The sequence below is a fragment of the Miniopterus natalensis genome, chromosome 1, assembly GCF_054644295.1.
Source record: "Miniopterus natalensis isolate mMinNat1 chromosome 1, mMinNat1.hap1, whole genome shotgun sequence".
NCBI classification, from domain to species: domain Eukaryota; kingdom Metazoa; phylum Chordata; class Mammalia; order Chiroptera; family Miniopteridae; genus Miniopterus; species Miniopterus natalensis.
In genome coordinates, this window is record NC_142081.1 from 136392852 (window position 1) to 136418920 (window position 26069).

At 37.3% G+C, this 26069-nt stretch overlaps 1 protein-coding gene across 1 annotated transcript in view; it reads right to left on the bottom strand.

Moving 5' to 3' along the window:
• Nucleotides 1-3190: 3190 nt before the first annotated feature.
• Nucleotides 3191-26069, bottom strand: part of ENPEP (glutamyl aminopeptidase) — an 80117-nt gene continuing 57238 nt past the window's right edge. Inside the window, exons 12-20 of the mRNA XM_087816032.1 lie at nt 22362-22498; nt 22198-22253; nt 16832-16982; nt 15775-15848; nt 15561-15665; nt 15302-15472; nt 12698-12838; nt 4993-5071; nt 3191-3980 (exon numbers count right to left, since the gene is read on the bottom strand). Of these exons, the coding sequence (XP_087672158.1) occupies nt 3828-3980; nt 4993-5071; nt 12698-12838; nt 15302-15472; nt 15561-15665; nt 15775-15848; nt 16832-16982; nt 22198-22253; nt 22362-22498 (1067 nt within the window). The 3' untranslated portion in view covers nt 3191-3827. The remainder of the gene's footprint in view (nt 3981-4992; nt 5072-12697; nt 12839-15301; nt 15473-15560; nt 15666-15774; nt 15849-16831; nt 16983-22197; nt 22254-22361; nt 22499-26069) is intronic.

Genomic DNA, 26069 nt, shown 5'->3' on the forward strand with positions numbered 1-26069 from the left:
GATAAGCAGGCAACGTTTGTTAACCCCTGATAGAGGAAAGCGAGGAATGAGAACTGGAAACAAACAACTACGGTAGAGCAGTTCGTTTGGGGTTTATATCCGACAAGGGAGGCTACACGGTGCTGAGGTAACAGAGAACCTCAAAAGCTCGGTGAGTTACGGTGAGGAAGGCATGTCTCACTCACCGCGCCTGTGCCCTGCGCTGGTGGCGCTCTGCTCCGTGCTGTTTGCATCCTGAGTTCAGGCTGAATGAGCAGCCTCAGCTGGAGCACTGCTGGGTCTCGGGCAGAAGGGAATGGAGAGCGTGGCAAAGCGTGCGGGGCTCTGAACATTTCTGCCTGAGATCCACATACTTCACTTTCACTATTTCACTAGCCCAAGCAGGTCACATGGCCATGCTGGACTTCAATCGGGTGACATAACGGAATCCTCTCCCAGGGAGGGGAGTGACGATTTGGGAACAATCACATCGTCTCTCCTTAGTGCCTTCCGTTGCTTAGGTTGGGTTATTCCTGAACCAAGTTTATTTTATTCTCCAAACCACTGTCTTAAGTGGGAACTGGGGGATATCATAAGAGCAACAATAACAGCACCTGTCAAACGTTCAGAAATAGCCAAAGTAAAACTGATGAACCGCCAAAGTAGTAATTAGTAAAAATTTATTGTGCACACACCAAAAAGACAGTTCGAGAACTGGGAGCACTCAAACCAAAACATGGAATGAGGCTCCGGGGTAGGTTGCTATAAAGCAGCTTATAGAGTGAGAAGGCAAGTGTCTGTTTATTTCTCAGAGTGGTGGGTTATAATATTAGAATGTTCTTACATGATAGGGAATTGGTTAGCGATTACCTCATAGCAACCTTGGAGAGCACTGTTTAGTTTATGATTTCCAGAGGTATAAACAAGAAATGACCCAGGTCAAGTTAGTCTTGAAAACGAAGGTAAATTAAGCTTTGCTTGTACAGCTAACCGGGTTTTGTCTGCTCAGGGAGTTTTCAAGGCTGGTCTCCGTTTGTTTTGATTTTAACATATCTAATGTTTATGGAATGGTCGTTTCCCACACATGCATCCCTTACATGCATTTTTGCATTTAATTTGCATAACCCACTGAGTTAGTTGTTATTTTTATCCCCACTTTATAGATGAGGAAACGGAACAATGAAGAGATTAAGGGCACTGGACTTCCAAGTAACTGAAATTCAAACCCAGATCCCTCTAATTTTAATGTGCGCATTTCTACTCTAACATAGTGGTTAAGGACATAGGTTCTGGTGATAAATGCCCTGAGTTCAAATCCTGGCTGGTGCCAGATACTACTTTAATGGCCCTGGGCAAGTTCTGTAACTTCTCTGTTTCTCCATCTGTAAATTAGGGATACTAACACTACCACCTCATGGGGTTTTTGTAATGTTTAAATATAAAAATTAATGCATATGGAGTGCTAGTGTTTAGAACAGTACCTGGTAAGTAAAAAAGTGTTTGCTATTATTATTATTATTGTTGTTGTTGTTATTTAGCAATGTTTTGGAAAACTCTATCAGTAATTCTACTCCCTTTCCTTTTGTTCCTTCCTTGTTCCTAACCTCCTTTGAGAATTACTGTTCCTGAGATTTTTGTTTCCATCTCATATTTATCTATTTTGAACTAATACTTCACCAGCACGGAAGGTAAACTGTAGGAATACCATCGCCTTCAGACCAAGCTGTATATCTCTGCTTTCCAGACCTTCCTTGCTTGTCACATTTACATTCACGGTTTATTATTTAAGCTTCTGGTTTGTTTTATGTGGTGCACAGCAATGATCTAAAACACAGGAGTAGGCTGCCTAGAGGGAAGGCAGTAACATTGGCCCTGCTTCTTGCTACATGACCTTGCCGGTCATTTTTTCCAGTTATATTTTTAAAGTTGATGGTTTTACTGTGGTTTAATTTTGGAATCAACATACTAATTTATTCCCCTGTGAAAACTGTGGCCAAACCAAGTCAGTACAGTAGCAAGTTGTGCTTGGCACAAGTCTATCTATTGGTCATCTGCCTTTTAAAAACTAGACACTGTTTGAGAAGGGCCTGATGGGCCAGTAAAGTGATTATGGCAAAGTGTGCACAACTAACCAGTTCATTCTCAGTTTTAGTGCTTAAAATAGAATAGAACAGAATGGCTTATAGACAAGTTGATATTGGTTTTACTTACCATCTTATATTTTTTCTTAAAAAATTCATTTATTACATAAAGCAAAAAGGTAAGCCATCCTAATTCCTTGAGTCTAAATCCCCATGAGCATGCTATAGTTTTCCTGACAATTTATGGTGTTGATGTGTTTTCTCTTCTGAAAAAAATTTAAAATAACATTTTTAAAGTTTTGGTCTAGAAATTTCTTCTTGTCTTTTAATTTCTTCCCAATCTTCATTTGAATATTTCAGTTTAGCTGTGTGGATTGAGAAATGGTAAGAGACAGCAGTGAGAAAGTTTAGGAAGTTTGAGAGAACTCAGTTAGGGCCTGTTATTAAATAAAGCCAAAGCTCAGATTTTGATAGTTTTTATTTGCTTCAACTACCATCAAGCCAGCCGCCAATTATCTTATACTTCTGAAGGTTCCAAATAAATTTAGATTTTCTAGAGACAGCAGATTAGAACATAGTAATTTACCATCTTTTCTGCTTATTGGACTTAAATTGTGGATCAACTAGGCATCAAGTAGCATATTAAACATAACTGATGTCTTTAATCAAGTCACGGGTATAAATTTGACCCGTGCTACTCCGTATGGATTAGGATAGGGCTTTATACGTAAATGTTCCTATAAGAAGATATATCCTCAGATATGCAGAGTCATGCTGGAGACGTCCATGGGTTTCCTCATTTTCACACTTAGATTGCTAGGTTAGGTTGAAGCTAAATTCTAATTCCATTTAGTTTTATAGCATAATCAGCCTCTGCTTCTTCCTGACCAGTTTCCAATTATTTCGCCTTTTTCCTCTAAAATCCATGGAGCAGAGTTCAGCACTATCTTCTCTCTAATTTCATAGCATATTTGAGGGAGCTTTGCAGGGAATGGAACAAGTTGGTGCAGTACAAGCATGGAAAAGCTGAGTTCTTGAACCATAGTTGCATTGCGCTGTGTTATTTGGGGGACACGGCAGTTATTATTCAAGAGTAAAGTGACACTGAAAAACAATATGCATTTTTTCAAGGTTATCATTCAGATTTATTTTGAAAAAGGAGTGGGTAGTTCTCTTATTGATTTTATAAGAGCAAAGGCAACAGTTAGCCATTTCTTTGGCTAATTCATGCAATCCTTGAGTAAAATATAAGCCCCGTTACTTTGGTAAGATTTACAAGAATAAGACATATGTGAATAAAATGGTATTAGACCTGTATAATTCTGAATCATAAAATAAAAATTAAGATGGTAATATTGGTCCCCCTCAAGTACTGTTATTCAAACTTTAAAAATCAATCAAGAGAAAAGGTTCGTGGTGTTTCTTTGGTACTAAAAATGTAAAGCTAAGACCAAACTGTTCTATTTTCACAGATTTAAGATACAAAGAATGATATTTAAAGACATTTAAAATGGCTATTAAATTCTCTTCAGTTTGTAAAGAATCTCCTATGAAGTACACTTAGAAGAAATCCCTGAGTATGTTAACTAGCCTATTAGCATCTTCCCTCATAAACAAAGGCGGACAATATAAAACTTTGCAAAACATAATACTTAGCAAAAGCAGTATCTGTGTATAAGGTTCCTTCCACAGTGCTTGTAAATTAGGTCACCAAATGCTTAATAGTAGAAACAACAGATTACAAAATTAAAATGCTACTTGAACACATTAACCATTCCGACGTAATCCCAAAAACCATTCTCTTATGCTCTCTCTATTTTGCTTTAGCCATTCAATATTGTTTTTCACGGTTTCCAGCACTTGCTCCCTCGGTTTTTCTCCTGCTCCAGCTTCTGGGTATCTTTTGAAAAAACTCTCCATCTATAAAAGAGAGGAAAATAATTTTAAAAAGTTATTTTAAGCTCAGTTACTCTAGAATTTCATTTACAGAACTGGATGTGTTTCCTCCTTCCCTGGAAATTCTGTATCACTACACAACATTGAGATGCATCTTTTGGGGCATCATTTAGATCGAGCCCATCTCTCAGCATGGCCATGATCATCCATGGCTTTCAGACACCCAACAGCATGGCAAGCCACGATATACTCTAACATATTGGGGAAGGACGGCAGCATGCTAGCAGCTGGCACGCCCATTCCTGTGTCTGTTCATTTCTCTGTGTTCTGTGCATGCCTTAGGACAGTCCTAGGAAAATCTGATCTGCAGGATGATGGCTTTGCTTAGTCTTTCATTCCAGGGGTCAGGAGCATTTAATCTACTCTCAGTTCACTTATTAAGGACTCAAAAAAAATTTTGTTAAACTTGGTTCTATCCCCCCAGTTTCCTCCAAAACTCAACCATAGTATTATTTGCTATTTACAGAAATAAGAATTATTTTTGTTTCTTAGTATAAAGAAGAATGTTAGTATTCTAATATCTAATACACAGATATTGAAAAGCCATACAATGTGTCCAACGTTAATATACATTTTTCCCTCTGGCAATTGAGATGTGTGAAACCTAAAAGATTTGGGTTAAGTTTTGAAATTCCAAAACTATGAATTCTGAAAGGAATCACGTCTTGACCAACTTATTCCAGGGTAACATTTACCAGGAAAAGAGAGACATACTGTTTGTGTGTTGCAAGCTGAGCAGTCTCATGCAGATTTTTAAAGCTCACCTTTCTCAGATTTTAAAGTTTGTTTATCTGTTTCTTGCTTATTTGATTTTTTTTTTTAGTTTAGAAAGAATAGGTATACATTTAATTAGATACAGGAATTACTCCTTTCTCCTTGTCTTCTCTGATCTGAATAGAGAAAATACCATCTGTGTTTTTTAGAAAAGTTTATTTTGTCATTTCTCAGACAAGTATAGAGAAATCATTCTGCATACCTGCCAGAGCTGGAGTTCAGTGTTGAATGGCTCCGCTATCGTGACAATCCGGCCAAGGCTTCTGTCATTGAGTGTGAATCTGAAGAGATATTTAAGGCAATAAAAGGGCATATCAGTATACAGAATGAATTGGAAGGAATAAACAGCAGATTAGAGGAAGCTGAGGATCCAATCAGTGAATTACAAGACAGGGTAGAAAAAAAATCACTGAATCAGGAAAAAGAATAAACAATTAAAAAACAGGAGGACAGTCTAAGGGAGCTAAGGGACAACATGAAATGAAAAATAACAATATCCACATCATAGGAATGACAGAGGAGGTTGAAAGTAAGCAAGGATTAGAAAACCTGTTTGAAGAAATAATGGCAGAAAACTTCCCTAACCTAGTCAAGGAAAAAGTCACACAAGTTCAGGAAACACAGAAAGTCTCAAGCAAGAAGAACCCAAAGAAGCCCACACCCAGACACATCACAATTGAAATGCCAAAAATTCAAGACAAAGAGAGAATCTTAAAGGCAGCAAGAGAAAAGCAATCTGTTACCCACAAAGGAACTCCCATAATGCTGTCAGTTGACTTCTCATCAGAAACTCTATAGGCCAGAAGGAAATGGCGTGAAGTACTCAGGGTAACGCAAAACTATCATTCAAAATAGATGGTGAAATAAAGAGCTTCCCAGACCAAAAAAGGGCTAAAGGAGTTTATCACCACCAAACCATCACTGCAGGAAATGTTAAAGGGACTGCTGTAATTAGAAGTAGAATTAGAGAGAAACATAGGCATAAAGAATTAAAATGCAATAGATAAGTGTCTATGAATAATAACCTTATATATAAATGGATTAAATGCTCCAATAAAAAGACATAGGGTGGCTGAGTGGATAAGTAAAACAAAACTCAAATACATGCTGTATACAAGGGACCCATCTCAGAACAAAAGACTCACACAGGAAATGAAAAAAAAAAGCTGGGGTATCAATACTTGTATCAGACAAAATAGAAGACCATAACAAGAAAGGTCACTACATAATACTAAAGTGATTGATCCAACAAGAGGATATAACCCTGATCAACATATATGCACCCAATACAGGAGTACCTAAATTTATAAAAAAAACTTCTAGAGGACTTTAAGGGAGAGAGCGACAGCAATACAATCAGTGGGAATTTAACACCCCACTGATTTCACTGGATAGGTCTTCTAGACAAAAAATCATCATGGAAACAGTGACCCTAAATGACACACTAGATCAGATGGATTTAATTGACATTTACAGAACATTCCACCCCAAAGTTGCAGAATATACATTCTTCTCAAGTGCACACAGGATATTCTCAAAAAGAGACTACATGTTAGGACACAAAACAAGTCTCTACAAATTCAGGAAGACTTATATCAAGCATCTTCTTGGACTACAGTGGCATAAAATTAGAAATCAACTACAATAAAAACACTAAAAAAAAATTTAAACACATGGAAGCTAAATAGCATGTTAACAATGAATGGGTTACCAAAGAGATCAAGAAAGAAATAAAAAACTTTCTGGATATAAATGAAAATGAACTCACAACAGCCCCAAATCTATGTGAGACAATGAAAGCAGTCCTGAGACAGACTCATAGATAGAGAGCAGGCAGACAGCTGGGGAGGGGGTGGAGGGCAATTGAGCAAAAAAGAAAAAGACAACAGTGTGGTGTTTGCAGGGGTGGAGGGGAATGGGTGGAGGTGGAAGAGGGTATAGAGAGAATAAATGGTGATGAAAAAATAAAATAATTAAAAATAGTAAATAAAATTAAATCGCCTGGCCGGGCGTGGCTCAGCGGTTGACTGTCAACCTAGGATCCAGGAGACAGAGGTTCGATTCCCGGTCAGGGCACATGCCTGGGTTGAGGGCTTGATCTCCAATGACTCTCTCATCATTGGTGTTTTTATCTCTCTCTCCCTCTCCTTTCCTCTCTCTGAAATCAATAAAGATATATATATATATATATAAATAAATAGAATAAATAAAATAAAAGATTAAATCAAAATTAAAATAGATAAAAGCCTACATTCCCTCAAGTTATTCCTCCTGACTGATTTATGATAAGCTGGCACCTGGCTCCCGGCCATTCCACCATGCTGGGCAATTCCAAGGTCCACATGGGTGATCGATGTAACATCTTAGCTCCTCAGTTTCTTGACCTCTTCATTTCTAGTGATATTTTTTCCTCACTACTTCAGCCACCCGTTCCCCTCGCCATACCTTTTGATCATCCATAAGTACTTTCCCACTAAAATGACTTGCTTATGCACCCTCCATGGCATAGTTTACCTTTCAGTCTCCACTCCAACCGTTCCTTCACTTTATCTGGATTTCTGGCCACTGGCCATCCTTACCCCTACTTTCTCCTGGACCATCAGCTCTTCCTTTTCTTTTGCTTATTTCCTTATACAGTTTAGATTTCACAGTCTACCATTTTCAGTAACATTTTTGCCTAAACCCTAAACTCTCTTATAATTTGTGTCTAGTGAAAACTCCAACTTTGGATGAAATCAATAGCCATTTTCTCTGTGTTTGCACCAAATGCCAAGTTCTATCAAGGGAGGTCACCCAGCTTCTCCAAAATGTCTCACTATACCTTAGCGGATATGTATCTTAAATAAGCTCTCCACTGTGACAGTCCTCCTACATTACTCTGCCCAATTAATTTTCTTCCTCTTTGAGTTGCCTTCTTGAAATGTTTTCACTCTCTTCCAACCTCCAAACACTCCTCTTCTTTCCTTCCTCCCAACAAAGATGACCTTGCCATCTGCTTCACAGAGGAAATATACAATAACTCCTATATCTTTTAGCCTGTAAATATACAAATATGCCTGTTTTCCTCCTATCACCTGTGCAGTGTTTCCTACTTTTGCCCCCTTTCTTAAAAACTCTATTTAAAAAAATATTTTTTCTGTCTTACATATTATATCTCTTTTTCTTCACTGGACCTTTCTTATCAGCTTTTAAATATATTAAACATCCTAAAATTCCATATTTTAAAATGCACCCTTTCCTTTGATCTGGCATCTCTCTCAATTTCCTTTCTCTCACCTCCCCATTTGTAGTCAAACTTTTCAAGATATTTCTCTACAGCTCTTGTCTCTATCTCCTCACTTAACTCATTCATCTTTTTTCTTTTAATCTGGGTTCTTCTCCCATAATTCCACTGAAAAACTCTTTCTAGAGTTATAATAGCTTTTATGACAATAAATGTAATGAGCATTTTTTTTAGTCTTCAATTTATTCAAACTTTAAGTAGCCTTTGATAAGGAACTATATGAAACATCTTTACTTGACATCTCAAAAGAGAATCAAAAGCATCACATAGAAGCCCTGGCCGGGTGACTCGGTTGGTTGGAGTGTCATCCCACATAGCAAAGGTTGAGGGTTCAACTCTGGTCAGGGCATATACCCAAGTTTTGAGCTCCATCCCCAGTCGGGGTGCATGTGAGAGGTAACCAGTTGACGGTTCTCTCATATCAATGTTTCTTCCTCTCTCTCTCTCCCTCTTTCTCTCTCTCTAAAATCAATAAAGACATATCCTCAGCAGAGGATTAAGAAAACGAAAGCATCATATATAACAAACCAAACTCATTATTCTCCTGCGGTCAATTTTATCTTTTCTAAAAATCTAGGCATTATCTTTGACACCTCACTTTTGTCTCTCATTTCTAATCTGCTACCCAAATCTAAATGTTGTTCTTATGTCTTTGTCTTCATCATTATATCCACAGTCTAATCTACTATTATCTTTTGCTGAAGCTACTGCAATACCTCTCTAACTGCTTTCCCAGCTTCGCTCCGGCTCCCATCTAGGCCTGTGCTTTCTCTCCCCCTTCCTGATAGTGAGCCTTCAGCCAGGGAGGCGCCCCCTCTGTTCACCTGCTTAACTCCTGCGCTTCCTTCAGAGTTCAATGCAACCATCACTTCCCCAGGGAAGCCCTTAACCTCCAGCTTCTCTTGACTTGGTCAGCTTTCCCTTTGCACCCTTTCAGTGCGCCCTGAGCCTCTTCTGTTTGTAATTATTACAATTTAAATTATCCGTGCATTTGTGTGATTCTTTAGTTAATATTGGTCTCTATCACTAAATGCTAAGATTCATGAGAACAGGGAGCCAGGTTTGATTCTCTTTATATTGTGTCTTTAATGCTAAGCATAGTGCTCAGCACATAATCGACCCTGATGGGGTTTACCGGGTGAAAGAATTATAATTAAAAATGAGATATCAGGTTTCATGTACTCAATTAGCAAGAGTATTTCAAAATGACAACACTGGCTATTGGCAAGGATTAGAAAAATAGGTCAAGTTATTAGGAAACATTTTTCTGGGTAACAATTCTATGTTACTTCTAGTATTATTTGTATCTTGAGGAAATTGTCAAGGACATTCAAAAAGAATAAAGAGATTCAGTTTCAAAGATGTCCATCAATACATTATTTATATACTGGAAAGTGTAGAACAATTCTGTTATCCAACAGATGGAGACTGACTAAATAAACTAAGATGTGCCTACATACCCCAATACAATTGAACATTAAAAATAACATTGAAAAAGGCATACTTCAAGACATGAAGAGGCATCTACAATATAGGATGATATGAAAAAAATCTTATAAAACCATTTGTATAATATGATTCTGTATCTGTAAATAAATAAATAATCAGCCATAAAAAATGACTCAAGGACAAATGATAGTGTGACAACAGAGGTTATTTCTAGGTGGTGGAATTACGGGTGATTTTCATATCCTTATTTTCACTTATCTGCATTTTGTGCGAAACAACATATACTCATAATAAGAAAATGGGGATTTAGGGGGTGGGGGTGGGGACTGGATGAAAGAAGGTGAAGAGATTAGCCAAAGAACATATATGCATAACCCATGGACACTGACCACAGTGTGGTGAAGGCCAAGGGAGAGGGGCTGGGTGGAAGTGGGTAATGGGGGAAATGGGGGGCATCTGTAATAGTGTCATAAATAAATAATAAATAAATAAATAAATAAATAGAAAAAAAAGAAAAAAAAGAAAATGGGGATTTAAAAAAGGAAACCACACTAAGTTGCCATCATGCTATTCTACAAAATAAAAGAAAGTCTGCTGATTACAGATAAGAAAACATTTTTATCAGTAACCTTCTATAATTTCAGTAATACATCTCTTGTGTTTTGTTCTTAGAAACTAAAAATTAAAGGATATGTTTGAGAACTAATGATGAATAGGTTGAATAAAAACTACAGCTACCTGTATGAATATTAGAAGTGTAAGAACAAAATATGTTCATTCCCAAGAAACCAGTATCACATAAAGTGTAGCATTTAAGGAGAAATATGTTATATATTTATCATATTGATTACCTTTAAACTAAAATAAGAATTTAATTATATCTTAAGTATTTTGAAATATATAAAAATAATCTTCTTGGACTTAGTATTTACATAAGTATTATGTTTCTCATGATTTTGATGCACACAAAACTTTTATTAAATTATTTTGCTTATGAGGTAGTGTTTAGTGCTTTTAGTCATATTCCATTGACTTAATATTTCAGCTATAGTCATAAATTAAAACCAAACTTAATCATACCACACTGTTGATTTATTGGGTTCATCCAACTTCCCAGTTTCATCTAAGAGTTTAGTGGAATAAATAAAATAAAAGAATAAATTCTGAAGTATCTTTGGAACTTTGTGGTTAAATCTTAGACTGGATAGGACATTATGGTGTGGCCATCAATTGTGATAAAAATCACATGACAAAAACTTTGGTAAAAAAAAAAAGCAGCCTATTTCAGAATGACAATAAATTGTTCATAAATGGAGGCAGTAAAACCACTCATTTTGAAGTCTGGAAAATGTTCAAGAGTTTTGAAATATTTGGATAAAACTCGGCTCATTTCTGTTTAATTTTTCCTATCCAATTTTAATGGGAAAATTTTATTTATTCAAACTAGCCATAATTAACATTGGACATTTTGTGTGTGTGTGTGTGTCTGACATGTGTTTATTATGTAACGTTATGCTTGAGGCTATTTGAAATAATAGCCAATGAGAATTAGATCACTAGACTATGAAGAAAGATTAAAAGCTTTGGGTGAGGGTTTTGGAACTAGCACTGGAAATAGTTTATCAATTTCTTTTTCTTGAAAAAAATTCAGTATTATGTCTAATAGATTTATTTTAAGGTCAGATGACAACATAACACCTGATTTTTTTCTACTTCTTAATTTTTTAAGAGGAATAACAATGAATTAATTTTTTAAAATGAAAAATTTCTTATTTGAAATAAATTACACTAGGGCTATTTAAATAGACCTTGAGAAATACTCTACTTAATAAACAATTTACAAAATTAACATTATTTACTTGTCTTTTCACAATAGTTCAAAAGTAAGCATTATTCTTCATCTACACAGGTTTCTTGCAACATATACCAAAAAAAGTTTTATAGCCTTTTCAATTAAAACAAAATACACAGTATTTCTCAGTAGGCATATATCTTTCAAAATGGAAGGTATTAACTTGCATAATATGTACTGCTACCTCCAGATAACAACATGTTCTGAATAGGTAGATTTATTAATTCTAAACCAATCATTTTCTTGAAACAACTATAAACAGATGAACAAAGCATCAGGTGCTCATGCATGTGCATCAATCAATCTTTACAGAGATGGATGGGCCATTACAATGAACCACTGCAAGAACAGAGAAGGCAAAATATTATCACAAATAGGCCAAAAGCAATGTAGTCTCGGTTGCAAGCTAGAGATTTAATCCGGATCTCAGAAGGATGAGAAATGTGAATCATCCTAATGGCACTCTGGTGAATCATAGGGTAGCAAAGAGAATATAAATCAAAGTTATCATCATAGTTAGCATTTCTGATAAGGCGGTCAATTAGGCAGGGCTGCTGGGAAGACAGAAATGACCAGAGGGGACAGCAGAGGCTATTTCCTGGTGTGGAGATTACAGATGGCCAATTTCTTTTGGTCAATGCTTTCCCATTTATTTGGGATATACAATCTATATTCTGTTTTATACTCTGTCAAAGAAATATCTTTTTAATGGAAATACGCATTAAACTTAGACATTCAGGACTAAGAATAACAATATTTCTTTTGTATGGGGCTGAAGAAATAAAAAACTGGAGAAGGCACCTCTTTGATTAATTTGCTATTTTCCATTTTTAAACTGTTATTGCCCAGGAAGTATAGTTTCCTCTTAGGAACTGTTCAGAATATCTAAAGTTTAATTATCTGGTCAAGGGAGATAAAAGTTATCATTCATGTATGCTCAGTAAGATATAGGGCTCTAATTTGAACCCAGGTCCAAGAATTCTTATTTAGTTTTCATTAAATATTAATTGAGAACTAAAGGTGTGCCTGGTATGATGTTAGGTGCTATCACAACAGGCAGAATTATATTGTTTTAAGCAAATTAAAAATAATGTGATTTAGGCATCTCTCCAGGTCTCAGAATTCTATGGACCAGATGGAAACAATACTTTCCAAAAACAAATTATGCTTCCCTGGAAAGAAAATATCAAGATCCTTTACCTCTGATAATATGCCATTTCAGATACTGAATAGATGTCAGTGAAAGTACAGTAAAGAGAAAAAGGAAGAATTGTAGATAGTATCTGACAAAGAGAACAACAAAACATTATCTGATCATCCCACCTGTTGACTAGATATTCCCAGTTGAGCTGTATCCAGTTCCAAGCCATGCTCTTCCCATAGCTGTTATATGAGATATATCGGATGACCGTAAACACATCCTGACTTTTAATAAGGTTTGAGTCCTTGAGCAAATCCAAATACCTAAGAGGAGCCAAAAATTCAAAATGAACTTTTAATGTTCACCCTTAGCTGAATTCCAATAGAACATAGCTTTCATGCCTGTAATTCAATTCTTGAGGCAACAACCAACAAAGTTAATTAAATATGACAAATAAGAAAACATAATTTAAACTTTTCTAAAATATTTCACTGTTTTTAAAAACAACCTGTGCTTTTGAGGACTAGTGAAATGTAAACTATAAGAACATTAAACTTTCAAAACATTGAAGTATTTTGAAAGTACTAAAAATTTAAAAACACAATTTTAACTATTAATTATTTGCGACAACATGGATGGATCTTGAGAATATTATGCTAAGAAAAATAATTCAGACAGAAAAAGTCAAGAACCTTATGATTTCACTCATATGTGGGATATAAAATTGAAAGCAACAAATGAACAAACAAATCAAACAAACAAAAAACTTATAGACACAAACAACAGTATAGTGGCGACCAGAGGGCAAAGGGGGTGGGATTGGGATTATAAAGGGTGAAAGGGGTCAAATACATGGTGACAGAAGATCTGACTTTGGGTGGTGGGCACACAATCCAATATGCAGATAATGTATCGTAGAAATGTACACTTGAAATCGATATAATTGTATTAACCAATGTCACTCCAATAAATAAATTTTAAAAATACAAAAAATAATTGTATCTATTGAATAGAGGCACTTTAACCCACTGACCTATTATCCCACTGAACTATTATCAAGGAGCTAGTAACTTAAGGGAAAATATTTATACTCTAATTTTCTGTGGGATAACAGTAGTCTTATTTGTTCTTTCATGGATTGTAAGAAACAGATTCCTAATGTAACCTATGTAATGTTGGATTAATTGGCTATAATTATAGTATAATGCAAATAAGTCTAAATCATTAGGTTAAGTGAGCAAACCAATAGATTTTTATTAAATTTAGGCTGCGGCTGTATCTAGAGGAACATTCTCTAGTCCACGGAACTTCCAGAAACTGCAAAGGAGTGGGGGGGCCCTGAATTGTTGTGCAATTATCTTTTACCCTTTAGTTCATAAGAGTTTAAGCATCAAAGTACTTGCTAATTTTCTCATCAGATGCAATCAGCACAATGCCATCAAAGTAATGGGTCGCCCAGCCAGGCGTGGCTCAGCGGTTAAGCATCGACCTAGGATCCAGGCAGTCAGGGTTCGATTCCCGGACAGGGCACATGCCCGGTTGCGGGCTTGATCAATGACTTTCTCCTCATTGATGTTTCTATCTCTCTCTCCCTCTCCTCTCCTCTCTCTGAAATCAATAAAGATATATTTAAAAAGAAAAAAAAAAGTAATGGGTCAATATGATGTTCTATGGACTGTCAAGATGATCAAGTTCTGGGTAGACTACCTTAGAGCAGTGAGCAGGAGAATTGACATATAGCCCTGAGGCAAGATGGTGAAGGTGTATTGTTGGCCCTGCCAGGTAAAAACAGTTTCTGGTAGTTCTTACAAATTGGTTATTGCATGGTTATTTATAATTTACATTCTGCCTCTGCCATGAACCTGTCAGTCTCTAAAGGGTAGATAGCATGCCTTATTCATTTTTAGCCCCACAATCTATATACCTATACATAGAAAGGATATCATAAGATTTGGTTAAATGAATGAAGTAAATAACTCAGAAACCATAACTAAATTTAAAAAATGAATTAAGGCAGAAGTTAGTTGACTTCTGGTATAGGTGTGGAGTAGAAGAAGATTCATAGATGAGCTTCAAGAAGTCTTTATACCTTTTGAGTGGAATATAAACACACTTTATGTATGTGTATGCATATTGTGGCAGACACTGCTCTGCTGACAGAAACCAGTTTTGTTCTGGACTTGGATCAAGGTACCCTTGATGGTAGGAAAACCAGATTCCTACCCCAGCCTTGGAGTATCATGATGGAGCCAAGTCAGCCAAAGGAATTCAAGTTCATCCTAGTCCACAAGTGATCACGTGGAAGACCCAGAGTATGACTCAGAATGATCAAGTGTGGCCCAGTCTGGATTATGAGGGGAAGCGGAGGTAACAGACCTCTTAACATAAAAAGCAGAGCCTTGTGAGGAAGAACTTTTTTGATACTGTCGTTCTTCCATTGAACATATACGTATGAAGACAAAATGTCTGGAACTCTGGAAGTCATGAGACACCCAACACGTTGAGGATGACAAAACAGAAAGAGAAAGAACCTAGGTCCTCGATTAAAACATTGAACCACTGCACACAACTGAAAACTATCTTCCTCGAGAATTTTTTCTTATGAGATTACATTTCTTTACTGTGTAAGCGACTACTACATAGATAGTCTGTTTCTTGCAGGGAAAAGCATTTTTCATAGATTTTCTTGGAAACATATCCTACTTTAATGCCATCTATAAGAGACTGTGATGCATAACCCAGCATATACCATTCAAAGAAGTAAAAAAAGAAAAGCTCCAATTTACCTTGACAAAAGAGTAATATTCTTGACTGAGGCTAATGCGTACAGCAGCTTTTCTTTTTCTTGAGCTAATGAAGTTTTCTGATATTGACTAAGAGTGTAGTTCCATGAAGTCTCATTGCCAGAATTCTGCATTCCATACCGATACACCAGAAGTCTGAGATTTACAGGAATCCTAGAAGAATAAACAGTGTTTCAGAGATCTTCATTTTTTGTTTCACAGTTTAAAGTCTTCTAGAAATGAACACATGGTGAGCAGTTACCTTACGTTCCCGGTGAGCCACAGCTGAAATAACTGGGAAGCATTGCCCAAGGCTTCGCTGTCTCCCATCTTGCAGGCAAACCCCAACACAGAGGCACGGAGTAACCTTAGAAAACAAACACACGCAAAGCAGGGCCGTAAGCATTTTCCAACACATTTTAAAACACACAAACAGACACTGAATGGATATTAGTTTTAAAAATGTAAAAAGTCACTTTGTGAGGTGGTCTCCAGAATCATTCCATGACAGAGAGTCTGCAACCGGCTTCACTTGACCTCGGAAGTACTCCTAAAATAAAAGCACCACATACAATGAGTAATAATTCATTATTTGTCAACAATCTTTCAAGTATTATCATCTGCAGCCCCCTGGTTATAACCTTTTTTCTTCCTAGTTCAGAAAACTGTGGGCCTGTCATTAGGAAAGGGATAGATTCAGTTATGATCACATTGTAATATTGCTTCAGTCCTGAAGATAAGAACATCCTGAACATTCTCTGGTGTTTTATACAATGTTGGGTAAACCTCTTTTAGCTTCTGCTTTTCACTTAACATTTGTAACAAATAGAATAACACTCGACATACTCGCTCAAGTATTGATGAAATAGTAATAATGACATTATCTCAGTATTTGTGTATTGCCTTTGGATTTACAAAGGACATTTATATTATAAAATCTTAACTATCCCATTACCATAGGCAGCCAAGTGCTGACATTCTTATTGTACAAAGAAAATTAAGACTCAAAGATATTAAACCATTTGTCCAAAGTCTTTCATTTACTAAGTGGAAGAGCCAGAGATTCGAATTTAGAATTTGTGTAAAATTACAAGTGTCTTGCCAAAGTGTTACAGAAATCACAAAGTATTTAAAATGGCTACCTCATAATAAAATCTCAATGTGGAAATAACAGCAGTTATATTTTGGGAAGAATAAATTCATTTTGACCTAGATGAATCCATTAAAAATAGGACCTAGTTAGTATATACAATTTAAAATGTTGCCTATTTTAAATGAAATATTAATTATTGTATCCCTTGTAACACTAAAATATATCTTAAAGAGGTATACTGAACCAGAAATACTGATACATTTCAAGTTGAAAAAATAAATAGCATCTCTTTGCTTTGACTAGTCAAGTCATTGTACTTTCCTTTGATTTCACTTGGCAAGGAAGCTGTTTTTGTCTCCCAGGAGCTCCTCCTCTCAGAAATTTTCCTATTCTGCTAATGACTAAGCATTTACTTTCACAAGATAAACCATTAACATTACCTCAATCACAGGGTATAGCTCTTTATCATCTTCAAACATGCTAATGATATAGGTTACAGCTGAAATGACTCTCTGCCATGGTAAAAAGTCATTTTCCGTATTGAGATACTTGGTCAAGTTCAGAGCCACTTTATAATCTAGAAGTTTAGCTCTAAGGAAGGAAAAACAAACCACAGTTAATTAAAAAGATAAATTAGTTTCCATGTAACTGAAAGAACTAATATAGGGACTATAGAATTCAAGGTTAATGAGAATCCTTCTATTACACCATTAAGAAAAATGCATGTATTGTTGAAGCCTAATCAAATAATTTTGTTCACAATGATATATTTTCAAACATTCAATACTAAAGGGGAAGACAGAACATTAAGATGTACATTCGAAAAATCCCTGCGGCAAATTTTCAGATAAAACAAAAGCCATTTAGCTATGTGGTTGATGAATAAAACTTTAAAATGTTTGGTTCAGAAGCTAATTATAATAGACAAATACGATGATAAATATCTTATTGAAATTATTTGCATTGGAAGAGGAAACATGAATAACTGTACTCACAAATCATGAATGCTTAAAACATTCCAACTGAACTTGTATTTCCCATAAAACATCTTCTTTTTAATACATTTCCCAATAATATGGCTAAATAAAAGTGAATTTTGTTCCTCCAGAAAAGTTACTATGGACATTTAGAAGTTTAAAGAATCCAATTTCTTCCTCCTTAGAAGGGATTCTGGACCCCCTGAAATCATGTTCTTAGAAATCTCTCATGCTTCAGTGTTTAGCCTAGGTTTTAGAAGGAATTTTATGGGAATCTTGTTTTTCCAAATTACATTTTGAAAGTTTAAAGAACACATTTTAAATTATTGAATTAGTGATAGTGATGCGCTGAGTGCTGTTGTACTTGAGGTCATTTTGTGAGTAGAGAATGTAATTACATCATGAATTCTCCCTAAGAGTTTGATTAGATGATGAACTAGCATTGGAGAGATAAAGAAGAATAAACATCTTCGACATCATATGATTTTTACTAATGAGAGATGATACAGAGTTTTCTTTTCAATTTGGAGAGCTGATTTCTCTTATTTTCTCAGTTCCTGAGCTGAGTTAGCAGGAGTCATATTTTGGAGCATTCAACCTCCCTAGGAAAAGTATAAATAATATTGAGAAATAGAGTGTTTTATTGAGAATGTTTGTTAAGTAAAAAAATATAGAAGTTGTGTTGACATTTGAAACTTGATAATTTTCTAATTTTAATGATTCTCTATTTTCTTCAAGGATAGAGCAACAATTAGGTCTAGTCAGTGTTTTCTTTGGATACTTCTGAAGAATAGTTGTTGCTCTAAGGATCAAATTAGCAAAGAGGCTAATGAAATTTTAGGAAGAATGGCAGATAATTTGGTCAGAAATCAAGTGGGCTGCACATTTCTGGCAGGTGAAAAGATTGGAGGGGTCTTGGTTACAAGGACCAGAAGAATTGGCTAATTGGGTATCATAAATCAAAGGAGGGAATCTGATGATCCAAAGGTGAGAGGCCCTGACTAAGCACTATGTATTCAAATGTTGAAAAATCAATATCCTGTCCTAACCTTATTTTTCCAGCACACTTGATAGCTATGAAAGCATTCCACTTTGATAGTACTTGCTTTCCTTAAGTCTAAGTCATATGGTCAGAACACTGGACTGGGAGTGAATTTTTGATGCTTGATATTACAGAAGATAATATTTTGAGAATTAAGATAATGTATTCTGCAGCTCCTCCCCATGGAATCAGTGATATCTGATACTTCAGAGGAAAAGCAATACCATTTAGAACCAAGATTCTCAAATTTGAGCATATATCAGCAACGCTGGGCAGTTGGTTAAATCACACACTCTTGGGCCCCATGCCCAGAATTTCCGATTCAGTGAGTCTGAAGTAGGGCCTAAGTATCTACATTGCTCACAGGTTGCTAGGCAATGCTGATACTGCTGGGACTACAAGTGAAGAACTATCTTTTCAGTGCAAAGGCATCTATAGTGCCCCACCCAGATCTCTTTACAACGCTGCGTTGGCTAACAGCTGCCGCCTGCTTCAGGCAACAGCCCTTGACCACATACACCTATTTTGCTTCTAAGAGGTTCTGCAACCCCTACTCCTAACCATTGATCGATCGCCTGGTTCAGGAATGCAACAAACCTGCCTGGGTCCCTCTAATTGGTCCCACTCTGTGGGACAATTCATAGCTTCCCAGTAGAATCTGGCAGAGCTAGGCTCCAGATGAGGCCATAACTTTGCTCAGCTTCCCCCGCCCCCCAGCCCCATCCTGCTTCTTGCACTCTCTACCTTGAGAGATACTCTGGTAATAACTACATGGACTAGAACCCCCATTTCAGATGCTGCTTCTGGGGAACTCCACCCAAGAGCATTCTTATTCAATTTTGAGTCTCAAGTTCCATTTCTTTTTAAACCCATAGCAAATAGCAGTTCTGAAAGACTTGATTGAGAATTTTCTTTGTTCCAAAAGCTTCCATTTAGACAGTGAGAACCAGCCGGAAGGCCTCGAATCATAGACTTTCCTGTAATTGCTAGTGTAGAAAGGATGGAGGTTATCACTTAAAGAAATTCCCACCAGACTCATGGAGAAGGAGAATGAAGGGGCCCTCCTATCTTGGGCTGGGGCAAGCAGGAAGCTCGGGAGTCTTGTAACAAAGGTTTGTTTCTGCTTCCCTGGGTGTGGCCTGGAAGGACTGCACAGTCCTCAGAGAGAAGTCCAAGTTCAGCACAGTATCCTGTTAAACACGGCTCTTCAATGGGATAGTAGAGCAACTGAGAGAGGTGCCCAGGTGGATGGGACTGACCCCATGTGCTCATGCTCAGCAAGGCCCCCAGGTGCTGTGGAGAGTCTGGGAAAGTTTCCATATATCTGGTCTCTCAGCATTAACTGGCCAATTAAATTCAGGTTTCTGTCTTAAAACAGTCTCTTTGCAATCAACTAGACCCCCTTTATCTTTTCCCATTTTCCAACTCCTCCTTAAAAAAAAAAAAAAAAAAAAAGGTGTGGGGGGGCATCCAAGAGACGTAGGAAAGTTCTTTATCTGGTTCTGTATGGTCCTCTGGTCACCTCTGCAAGCTGGTCAACTTGATGTTCACCTGGGGGTGTTTATTTGCTAGCCTGTTCCTCACCTTGCATATTGTTGGAGCCACTGGTCCTTAAAAGCTGGCTGGAATTCCGTTTGCATCATTGGCTTAGTTGGTCCTTTAAGCTGTGCTCTGTGCCATGCTTCCCTCTCCCAGACACTCCTGCTCCCACCCCTGGGCTTGTTAGGCAGCTCTCCGCTTTCCCTTATGTTAGTCTTTACCCCTCTCCTGGCTTTAGCACACAGAGGGCTGCCGAGCACAACAGAAGCGATCAAAAATGACAAACCCTCCTGCAACAGGGGTACAACAGAGGATCTTCTTGTGTCAGTTTTGGCAAGGCCCCCAAACTAGGCCCTTTGGCCTACACTCCAAAGTAAGATGCAGGCCCCCCCCCATCGGGGCTCACATGGTCAGGAACAGGTTTTGTGACCCTTTGCTAATAACCCACCATCATCCTAATAAAGAGGTTGGAGGAGCTAAGGGGGAGAGAGGGACACTGTAGACGAGGGCTCTGGGGAGTGCTGTCAGTGGACTATGAGGTTGTCCCCTCACATCAAGCCTAGGGAAGGGGCCTGTAATGGGACCACTTGGAGAATTTTATAGGTGTGTCCTGGAGCTTGGAGGCACAGTGGTCTGGTGTCTGACACTCTGAGGATTCTAAAGGAGGAGACACCGTGTCTGGCTAGTGCTCTGACCTCAGAACCAAGAGAGGGGACTGCATGGGATGGCTCGTCCTTTCTGACTTTGTTGGGGCAAAGAATAAATGAATACTTGCTAAGGACCAGAAATGGGTCAGACGTGTGCACTTGCCCCTCAAGGTAACTGCAGGAGAAACACCCTTGGTCATGGAATGGGTGTGAGCAGAAAAAAACAACACACCCCACGAAGGGAGTTTTCACCACACAAGAAGAGTCAGTGTTAAACATCGACGAGGTTGAGAGGAGCAAAAGCAGGCCCCGTGTCCCGAGTGTTCCTCTCTTCGCTGGCTCTACTCACTTGAATGCTGGGGAATCCAGAGGCAGCATGTGTGAGACGCAGAAATTCCATGCAGGGAAATGGAGGGGAAACCAAGGCACTGATTTCCCACCGCAGGTGGCCGGCCTGAAGCTGGCCGGAGTCGGAGGCTTGAAATAACTTTAAATGAAGTTGAAAACGTTGATGGTTTCATTGGACTGGGCATATAATGAACTGAGCCTGTTTGGGAGACTCAAGGGGACTGGGTGAATTTTTACTCCATTTCTTAACAAATGTGTCCAGCTTGGTATTTCATCCAGGGCAGTGAGAGAACTAGCTAGCTCCTCAGATCTGGGCACAGGGGAGTCAAGAAAACATTTCTTTTTAGATGCGCCCTTTTAGTCCTGTTTATGAAACAGGAGAGTTACACTTCTTTTTGAACACGTGAGTAGGTCTGCATAAATTCACCCAGGCACTTACTTGCCTAACTACACAGTCCTCCTTTTTTTCTTCCTAAAGTTTCACAGTGGCCTGGCCCCATCTCTAACTAAGCCTGGTGGAGTCTGCTCCTCTCCGAGTCCTGTTTTGCTCATGTGTTGCAGGAGGTTGGACTGTACCTCAATAGCTCAGGTCATATCTCAGGTATTTTCTGGATTGGTTGTTGTGTGATTCTTCATGTTTTTTAATTTTCAAATTTGTTTCAATTTCTGCCTTTCTGCAGTTCTTCAGAATGTTACGGGGCTACGGCCAAGGAGCTGAGAAAATGTGACTTGTGTGAGTTGTTGGTTTTACGCATAGATCCTCAGAGGGAACTGTTCAAGAGGTTTTCACTCCTTAAAGCACAAAGAACTGTGTGTGTTGTGTTGTGATGGGAATTAGTCTATAAAGATATTACAACATCTGTGTAATTTTTAACAGCAAAGATGCTAAGCTTTGGAAATGATCATTATGTATTCACAGGAGAGTTTTCCTGGAAAAAAAAAAATCTAAATGGTTCTATTACATTTTAAAATATTAATCATCTTTTTTCACCACTTAATTTCCCAGGTCTACGTGGCGCCCAGGCCAACACTGTAACCACTGAGAAACACCAACCAAGGATAATATCAGTATTTTGGCTATGAGGTTCATACGTACTTTAAAAAAAAAGTTAAAGAAAACAATTATGTTATAAATAGTGGCTTTGAATATTTTAAACTAAAATTCATTCTTAAATTTTGTTGTAATTCATTAAAAAAAATTCATGACAAAATCCACAGTATTTTAAGTGATCTAGTCTCATTCCAAAACCCACCTTGCCAAGGCAAAAGCATCATCAATAAGACTTGCACGATCAGCAGAAGAAAAACTCTGGAAAGAGGAAGAAAAAGAGGTAAAAAATGTGGTTCTTAAAGCAAAGTGTTAAGATGCTGTTCTTAGAACAAAAGTAAAACAATTCACAGTCATTGCTACTCTTACCTCATGGTTGGAGAAAAGATTGGTAGCGATCAGTTCCCAAGTTGGTACTTCATAATTTACACGATAAAACCCAATGTGATCTGGGTTTATTTTGAGAAAACCATTTCCACCAGGCTTAGGAGAGTTCAAAGTTATTCCTGTGGTAGTAAATAAACACTAATGAGAAACATATTTGCATATAATGTAAACACAGAAATTAGACCCAGAGGGTAAAGAAAGAAAAGAAATATTAGCTCAAAGACCTGAGTTTGATTTGGATCCTGAGCCCCAAAGCCTAATTCTTATTTAGTTGCCCAACTGTAGAATGTCACTGTAGTGCCTAAGCTGAAAAAAAAAGGAATGTAAATTAGCGTCCTGTAATTTGTGACTTATACTTTTTACTGGCAGAAGCTTGCCAAATGTGTAAAATAATTTTGTGCCTATCAATCCTTCACTAAAAGAAAACAGTGCCTAAAAATAGAGAAGTTATAATGGATTAATTAATTACACAAAAAATATTCACTGGAACAGCCTGGGGAGGCGACAAAAATGTAAACATTTAAAAGAACAGTTTGTTTATTTAAATCAACATTCAAATGGGTGGAAATGGCTATGGCTAAGCAGAATAATGACTGGAGAATCAGCAACGCTTTAAAATGTCCAGAAGGCTTGCGATAGAACTGAAATCCAAACATGACATTCTTGACTTCAAAATCCATTTCATACTTGCTCTTCCAATTTTATTTATCTTTGTAAAGTCTTCTACTTCCTTATTTCAATTGATTACATCAATGCCTTTTCATCAATGGATTTTCTGAATTAACTTTCTAAAGTAGCATCCACTATTTACATAAGGCTCTAGTAAATAGATTTTAGAAGCTCAACACTGAAGGAACAGAGGCTTATGTTTTAGGTAAAATACACCCTTAAAGTAATAGCTATGCTCCGACATGACCAGATTTGTTAGGATCATGTGTGTGTGTATAAACATGGTTTGCATGGACAAAGTACAATTTACATAAGGGTGTGGGAATACTTAGTATATTAACATATTTGAGGAATTGCAAATAGTTGGATGTAGTGACAGTGTAGGATGTGATATTGGGAAACAGGAGATGAGGCCTGAAATAAGGGCTGGGCTTCAGTGTGGAGCCACGCTAAGGAATCCATCTGCTGAGGATGGTAAGATGGTGAAGATTTTTAGCAGAAAAACAGGCTTAAGTTTGTTTTCTAGAAAGACAATTTTGATAGCGGTATGAGAGACCAATTGCAAGGAGATTCTAGAGCCCACTGCAATGATCTAGGGCAAGAGAGAGGAGGGCTTACACTAAGGCAGAGACGGTGAAAACAGAAGAGAGGCGATGTATTCAAGAGACACACCGCAGGCGAAATCAACACCGTTCTTTTTTCTGTTCTTTTTCTTTTTTAGCATTTAAAGAAGCCATTTATTGAGTTTATCGTTTTGTTTTTGCATATTACTCTTTTTTTTTTTTTTTCCTGCCGTGGAGGGTTAGGGGAGGGAAAGGCCTGCACGGTGGGACGAGCATGTCACGCTGCAGAGCAAGGAGAGGGATCCGTTTGGGAGGAAAGGCGATTTAAATTTTGGAAGTGGTTGCAAGGTTTGGAAGATATCCAGGACACGGTAGTTTCTCCTAATATATATGTGTGCCCTCTTCAACAGGACAGTATGTTTCTTTAGGACCTTTCAGAATAGACACTTGACAAATTATAAACTTTTACCTCACTCATGTAGTATTTATCTTTCTTTGTCATTCTCCCGTGGACAGGTTGTTAAAAGGAAGCTAATCTTTTGGCAACCGCACCCTCTGAATGTTTGTATCAGGAGGAGAGCCTCTGGCGAAGCACAGGGCCATGTGTTAGGGGAGAAAGAGAGTGGGCTTGCGGGGCTGACAGATGGAGGAAAAATCCTTGCTCTGTGACTTACTGGCTGTTTGATCTTGGCCAAAGCACTTGACCTCTCTGTGTTCCAGTTCACCATGAGGGAGCTAGGGATAAAATTCCCTCACAGGGCTGTTGTGAAGATTAAATAAGATAACACAGTAAAGTGTTGGTCATATAGTTATGTGTCCAACAGATGGTAGCTATCCCATTATTATGAAAGGGGATATGCCTCCAGTTCTATAAATAGCAAAGCAAATATAAATAAAGTTGAGAAGTTCCTGGCAATCCATCTAAACACTGCAGTATTTTAGTGTGCTTTATATATACCTAGTTAAGCCTGTCTAAAGTTACTGTGATTTTTCTCACTTTATAGATGAGGAAGCTGAGATCCAGGAAATTAGTAGTTAGAGACTTTCCAAGTTCATGCTTCTTTCAGAACAGTTGTCAACAGCGAAATCCTGTTGGGTTGTTTAGTTACACAATGAAGCAATTAGGAGTAAAATAGTGATGCTTATTCCAGAAGTAACATTATGTTTTTATCTTCTGTGTGTGTGTGTGTGTGTGTGTGTGTGTGTGTGTGTGTGTGTGGCTTCCACATACATGCACGTGAAAACACACAATACACAGAATGGACCCTTACTGTTTTTATGATTAGTAATCTTTTTCATTTGAAATTATATTGTAAGCACCTGCAATTTTGTTTTATATACATAAAAATGTAAATTTAATGGTCACATACTCTATTACTCAATTTATGAAATACTTTGTTTCTTTTCATGCTAATTTTGTGCACAGAAGTGTTGAATGAACTATTTCTAGGTAGGTGTTCATTCTAGAAAATTATTTTTTTTCTTTCTATTTTTCTAGATGGTATAGAAGACAAATAATTACCTTTTCAAAATTTCATGCAGAGGTTATTTAATTTCAACCCAAATAGATTTCAGTAACAGAGCACACATAACAGTTCTTTAATGTACTATTTTATATGAATAACTATAACAAACTTTAGACAACTGGACAGCTTGTGATAGCCTGAGATTCCTAGGAAAAGAAACATTTTTCTTTGGTGATAAAAATTCTGTGCTGCATTAATCCTTATGTGAATTCTTTTTCAGTGTAAAATGGGCAGCTTATATCTTATTCAATTTTGTGTGTCACTTAATAGTAAAACAGCTGAAAGATACAAGAATAGTACTTTTTTACTAATGCACACAAACTTTACTGGAGAGCTAAAAATTTCAAGCAGATTGCACTATCAGGATTTGGGGTCAAGAAGAGAATTTCAATCTCTGGAATTAAGACTAACATGAAATTTGTAAAATGGATTGCTTGTCCATTTATGATAATGTTTTCAACAAGTTACTTATTCAAGAAAGTATTAATGATTGTGCCCCTTCTCAATTTCAGCACATGGCTTAGAGAATCTCCCAGGAAAAAAAAAAAAAAAAAAAGCTGTAGTATTGCTATGTAATACATAATATGCAGGAATCTGGAAAGCTGCAACCTGACAGTGATGATGAAGGATTATCATTGGCAGTGGTTTTGGTGATGGAGAAGACCTCCTGCAAAGAAGAGTTGGATAGTGAAGGTCTGTCAGTGTGCCTCCAGCCTGCCCAAGGAAGCAGGTGCCCAAGTGAGCTGGTATATACGTGCCAGATCTTTGGACAGAGCTGCTTCTACAGAAAACAATGTATGTGGCAAAGACTTGTTAGTTATTTTGCACACTGTTCCCATTTCCTCCTGGGTGCAGTTACACTCTAATTATGAGCTTCCTTTGCAGTTAGGTGGCAATGTCTGATTGAAAACTGGCCATAAATGTGGGCAAAA